Raw genomic sequence first — 6000 nt, 5'->3', positions numbered from 1 at the left:
GGCCCTCCGCGACCAAATTCCTCCCCGACCTTTCTCCCTCCACCTGCCTCTGCACCGCTGTCGGGGAGAGCCAGAAAGGGTCCCGTTACCTGGTTGGATGGAGGACACAAACTCCTTTACCCATAAGTCTGTGCCTGGCGCATCCGCGCTGCGCCAATGACAGCCCGGAAAATGGGCGTTTCCTCCCGCCCTTGCCGGCAGGGGCGGGACTTCCGGCGTCGCGGCCGTGACGTCTTCTGCTTGCGCCAGGCCTGTCTAGAGTGGCTGTGGAGGTTGGCTGGGAGGATTGTCTGGGGTCCGCCTTCCATGCGGCTCTTCGGAAGCGAACAGGGAAGGACAGTAGAAAGGATAGGACCTCCCTCCGCGTCGTTGTTAGGATCCATGGTCCCTGTCGTGGGACGGGCCGCCTTGCGCGGAGGTGTCAGTCGGGGCTGCGCTCTTCCCGAGGCCTTCGCACCCGCCCTCCGTCCTTGTCCGCTTCCGGAGGCGGCACCCTGAGCCTGAGCGCCTTTTTACAAGGGGGAGCCTGGGGCTCGGAGTGCGACAGTCGTCCCGAGGCCACTCCGCTCAGTGTGGGGTGGGGGTTTGGCTGCTCCCGCAGAGCCCGCTCCAGTCGCCAGCTTCTCGACCCGATTCTTCTCAGAGGATCCCATGGCGGCCGTGGCGCTTATGGACCGGGCTCAGGTGAGTGGAGGGTCCCTCAAGCCGTCACCGCTTCAGGTGTAGGGGATGGTGTGTTCTAGGGCTTTCAGCACTTCGCCTTCATCGCTCCCTTCTCTTGAGTATAAAGGCGATGAAGGGCGGTCCTTGACGGTGGATATGTGGCGAGGTTCCCATTCCCAGTGTTGATGGGGTGAGTACCAACTGGTACTTGGAGGTGAGAATGAATTAGGAGTGTTCAGGAAACCGCAGGTCTCTGTTATGTTTGGTGAGAATAGAGAGTAGGCAGTCAGGGATCAGGCCTGGAATGGCAGCCTGAGGAGCTGGGCCTCTTTTCTGATGGTGGCGGGAGCTATGGAAGGTTTGTAACAGAGAAGGGAGGTGATCTGACATCGGTGTTAACAGGCTTCCTCTTGTAGCAGAGTGGAAAGATTGGGGAAGCCTGAGGGTGGGCAGGGAGACCAGGATGGAGTCTACAGCAATAGTCCAGGTGAGTGTTGTTGGCGGGTGGACCAGAGTGGTGGCAGTGGGGGTTAGAGAGGTGTATGGATTTTGTATATGTTTTTAAACTAGGGTCGTTGGAGATTTTCTGATGAGACATAGTGAGATTCTGGGACTCTTCACCTGTCCCTCCCCCCTGCACTTGAGTCTGGGTGCTTTAAAGGAGGGGTCCTTTCTAGCCCAGCATCCTAAATCTAGATCGAGAGTTATATGAAGAGGTTCCTGCTTCTGGCAGCCAATAGGATGAGGACTGGAAGGGTGTATTAGACCCAGGAACAGCATGTGTAAATGCTTGGAGGTAAGGTTGAGTTGGGAGTCCTTAGGCACCTGGGTGGCAGTGATGCCTGTCATAAAGACATATGAGTACTTCCTGGATACTGTATGCAGAGTGGCTTCAGGAGTGGCGGTTGCCTTGGAGGTGCATATGGTGTGGATCAGAAGGTTGTCAGTGTTAATGGGGTGTGGTCCCGAAATGACAAAGGTGTGGTTCAGAGTGACGTACATGTTGGGAGGAGTGTGGACTGATGGCCTCAAAGTTGTGTCTGGGTGGCATGTTCTGGAGGATGCCAGCAGGAGAGTGTTTGGTGCCCCTCATACAAGACCCATAGCTTATATAATATATTAATATATCTGCTCAGTTGCCTGGTTCTGTTCTGGGCTGCACACAGCAATCAGAGGGACAGGAGAGAGCAGGCAATAGTGGTATTAAGGCCTAGTTTCGCCTCTGAATTGGGCAGCTGGGGAGGATAGGGACCAGGGGGTGGGTAGGTTAATGGGTAGACTGGGGAGTCCTGTTGTCTGTGAGCTCAACTGTCCCCTTCGTGGCAGGGCTGTGTGACCTTCGAGGATGCATTTGTGTACTTCTCCCGGGAGGAGTGGGAGCTCCTTGAGGAATCTCAGAGACTCCTGTACCGTGACGTGATGCTGGAGAACTTTGCACTTGTGGCCTCTCTGGGTAAGTCCCTGTTTCAGTAATCTATTGGTACATGGCAAATTACTCCAAAAGTTAGTGACTTAAAACAATTAAAATGCGTTATGTAACTTTCAGTGTAACAGGAACCTTTCTCGTCACAGCTTACCTGGGTGCTTTTGGCTCAGGGTCTCTCATGAGGTTTCAGTCAAGCTGTCAGCCAAACCTGTGTTCTCATCTGAAGGCCATTCTCAGGAAGAATCCACTTACAAACTCACTCATGTTTTGTGTTTCCAAGATGTAGTTTCTTGCAGCTTGTTGAACTGTGAACGTTAGTTCCTCACTGGCTGTTGGTCAGAGGCCTCCCTCGGTTCCTTGTCATGGTGGCCTTTCTGTAGTGCACCTCATAACGTGGAAGGTGCCTTCTCTGAGCAAGTGCGCAAGAGAGAATGTTCAGGATGATGGCTGGTCTTTTTCTACCCTGATCTGGAGAAAATGATCCCGTAATTTTTGCCCTATTCTGTTCCTTAGAAATGGGTCAATCAGTCCACCCTACGGTCAAGGGAAGCGGCCTACACAGGGGCGGGAATACTGGGAGGTAGGCATTCTTGGGGGCCATCAGAGAAGCTGCCTTCCACAGGCCCTCATGCCCGCTCCAGTGTCCTTGGGGTTTGCTTTTTCCCCACTTCCTTTGGGGCAGCTCTTTCAGTCCAGCCAGATCAGTGACTCTTCTCCTTCCCTTCTTTGGTTCCCAGAGTAGGTGCTTTGGGTGCCAAGGCTGGGCCGTGTGTGGTGTCCCCTCCCTTGCTGAGCAGTCCCGACACCTATGCCCAAAGCCTTTCAGGATCGGGTTAGGAGTTCAGGGCTCTTTCAGTCTGCTTCACAGATTCTGCCTGGCTTGGGCACTTCCAGATCCATGATGCTTCTGTGTCCATGTTCTGCCCCCATCCTCTGGCTGAGATTTCCTGGGGCATGACTATGCCAGGAATTGTAGGTACTGACATGGTCACTGCTTGTGGAAGGCACAGGGATGTTCCGCCAAATCATCCTTCGGGTTTTTTTGTTTTGTTTTGTTTTGTTCTTTTTTTTGTGGGATGGGTCTATCTAGGCCCTCATCTGCTCTGGTTTGTTTTGTTTTTTCTTGGAGTATAGTTGATTCATAATGTTGTGTTAGTTTCCCCTATGTTTTTTTTTTTTACAACTTCCATCTTCCGGATCCCATGTAGTTGCCCAGGTGGAGAGGGGCGGGAAGCCCCGGGTGCCTGACAGGGAGCCCTGACTCCAGCCACAGTGAGAGAGGCCAGAGAGGGCCTGGCCCTGCCGCATGGGAGCTGAAAGAGAGCCATCTTAGGGCTGGGTTCACATCGTACCGTCAACCTGCTTTGTGTTCACCAGTGTTTTCTTGCCAAGGCACATAGCAGTACCTCACTTCTTCCTTTCCTTCCCCATTCTTGGCACTTGACGTTTCTCTTCTGTCTTCCATCCCTTGGCTGTTTCCCCACCTCTCTGGCCTCCATGTCTCTCACTCATTCTCCTCTTCTCCGTCTGCAGTGCTCTGCAACGTTGGCTACTGTAATGTGTCATGAGTTGTGCACATATCCATATGTAGTCTTTAAGAACCAGCTAGTTACTTGCAATCAGATTTTCCTGGGCTTGGACACAGCCTTCTGCACAGAGGTCACCTGACACCAGCCGCTGAGGCCACGCTGAAACCCTTTTGTAGAGGAGTAAGTTGGAGACCTCGCCTCTACTTCTGGTATTGTCCACCATCATTGTGTCTTAACCAAGAGTTAGAGTTCCTCCGTACTGTGATGTTTAGAGGCCCAGGACTGAAATGGGCCCTTCCTCACCCTGATCCTGGCTCCCTCATCCTGCCAAAAGCCAGTGGACTCATTCATTGGTGTGTCACACATATATATGTGATGGAGTTGCTGCTTCCCACCAAAGTCAACATGTCCTTCACTAGCATTTCTTTGCTTTCAGGTTGTTGGTGTGAATCAGACAATGAGGAGTCCCCTTCTGAGCAGAGCGTTTTTGTAGGAGTGTCAGAGGTCAGGACTCCTGAGTCATGTCCATTTATCCAGAAAGCCCACCCCTGTGAGATATGTGACCCACTCTTGAAAGACATTTTGCACCTGGCTGAACACCAGGGATCATGCCCTGCACAGAAACGGTACACATGTGACCCCTGTGGGCGAGGATTCCTGTTCAGTGAAAACTTTTATCAGCATCAGAAGCAATATAGTGGGAAGAATCCCGTCAGAAGGGATGATGATGGGGCCTCAATTGTGAAGAGCTGTGCTGTCCACATGTTAGGGAGACCTTTTACTTGCAGGGAGGAAGGGATGGACTTGCCGGATAGCTCTGGCCTCTTCCAGCACCGAAGTACTCACAGTGGAATGAGTCCATGCAGAAGGGCTGAGTTCGTGGAGCCTTTTCCACAAAGCTCCAGACTCGGGCGACACCAGGGAGACCATGATGAACTGATGCTTCTCAATTGCAGTGACAATGGAAAAGCCTTCCTGAACACCTTCACTCTCCTTGACAACCAGATAACTCAGGCTGAATTGCGAGCTTTTAGGTGCCTACCATGTGGAAATCTGTCCAAGGAGAAATCGGCTCTTATTCATCACAATAAAATTCATAGTGGAGAAATATCACATGTGTGTAAGGAGTGTGGAAAGGCCTTCATTCACCTGTCTCACCTAAAAACCCACCAGAAATTTCACACTGGAAAACGACAGTATACATGCAGTGAATGTGGAAAAGCTTACAGCAGAAGCTCCCACCTTGTTCAGCACCAGAGAATTCACACCGGAGAAAGGCCTTATGAGTGCAGTGAATGTGGAAAAGCTTTTAGCCGCAAAAACACACTTGTTCAGCACCAGAGAGTTCACACTGGAGAAAGGTCTTATGACTGCAGTGAATGTGGAAAAGCCTACAGCAGAAGCTCCCACCTTGTGCAGCACCAGAGAATTCACACTGGAGAAAGGCCTTATGAGTGCAGTGAATGTGGGAAATTCTTTAGCCAAAGCTCTCACCTTATTGAGCACTGGAGAATTCACACTGGGGCAAGGCCTTACGAGTGCATAGAATGTGGAAAATTCTTTAGCCATAACTCCAGCCTCATTAAACATAGGAGAGTCCACACAGGAGCAAGGTCTTATGTGTGTGGCAAATGTGGGAAGGCTTTTGGCTGCAAAGACACACTTGTTCAGCACCAGATAATTCACACTGGAGCAAGGCCTTATGAGTGCAGCGAGTGTGGAAAGGCCTTCAGCCGTAAAGACACGCTTGTACAGCACCGGAAAATCCACACCGGAGAAAGGCCTCATGAGTGCGGCGAATGTGGAAAATTCTTTAGCCATAGCTACAACCTCATTGTGCATCAGAGAATTCACACTGGAGCAAAGCCTTATGAGTGCAGTGAATGTGGGAAATGCTTTAGCCACAACTCCAGCCTCACTTTACACCAGAGGGTTCACAGTGGAGCAAGGCCTTATGTGTGTAGTGAATGTGGGAAAGCCTACATTAGTAGCTCCCACCTTGTTCAGCACAAGAAAGTACACACTGGAGTGAGGCCTTATGAGTGCAGTGAATGTGGGAAATTCTTTAGCCGCAATTCTAGCCTCATCCTTCACCAGAGGGTTCACACTGGAGAGAAGCCTTACGTGTGCAGTGAATGTGGGAAAGCCTATAGCAGAAGCTCCCATCTTGTTCGGCACCAGAAAGTTCACACTGGCGAAGGGCCTCATGAATGCTACATCTTTGGTGGCCCTTTAGCTGCATCTGTTACACTTGTTTAGCAGCCAGAAAGTTCACACTAGAGAAAGGCCTTATGAATGCAGAAAATGTGCTGTATCCTTGTTCAAGGTATTAGGACTCACACCAGAGAAGAGCTCTGTGAGTGCCCTTTGTGAGGGAGCCAG

At 51.3% G+C, this 6000-nt stretch overlaps 1 protein-coding gene across 2 annotated transcripts; it reads left to right on the top strand.

Moving 5' to 3' along the window:
* The first annotated feature begins 255 nt into the window (after positions 1-255).
* Positions 256-5953, top strand: LOC137753878 (zinc finger protein 304-like). Of its 2 annotated transcripts, none has more exons than XM_068529300.1 (3): positions 256-684; positions 1990-2116; positions 4055-5953. In XM_068529300.1, the coding sequence occupies exons 1-3, from the start codon at positions 652-654 to the stop codon at positions 5875-5877; spliced, it is 1983 nt and encodes a 660-aa protein (XP_068385401.1). In that variant the 5' UTR covers positions 256-651; the 3' UTR covers positions 5878-5953. The 2 variants fall into 2 exon arrangements, with proteins under 2 accessions (XP_068385401.1, XP_068385402.1); XM_068529301.1 differs by having other exon boundaries at positions 4407-4573.
* Positions 5954-6000: the final 47 nt, after the last annotated feature.

This window comes from Eschrichtius robustus, chromosome 19, assembly GCF_028021215.1.
Source record: "Eschrichtius robustus isolate mEscRob2 chromosome 19, mEscRob2.pri, whole genome shotgun sequence".
NCBI classification, from domain to species: Eukaryota; Metazoa; Chordata; class Mammalia; order Artiodactyla; family Eschrichtiidae; genus Eschrichtius; species Eschrichtius robustus.
The sequence above is the reverse complement of the archived record's forward strand: the minus strand, read 5'-3'. Positions and strand labels throughout refer to the sequence as shown.

What these genes read in the sequence shown, in the direction of transcription:
- LOC137753878 (XM_068529300.1), top strand. Translation starts at nt 652, where the DNA reads ATGGCGGCCGTGGCGCTTATGGACCGGGCTCAG. An exon ending in CGCTTATGGACCGGGCTCAG is followed by an intron (nt 685 to 1,989) that starts GTGAGTGGAGGG and finishes CCTTCGTGGCAG; the next exon opens with GGCTGTGTGACCTTCGAGGA. An exon ending in TGCACTTGTGGCCTCTCTGG is followed by an intron (nt 2,117 to 4,054) that starts GTAAGTCCCTGT and finishes CTTTGCTTTCAG; the next exon opens with GTTGTTGGTGTGAATCAGAC.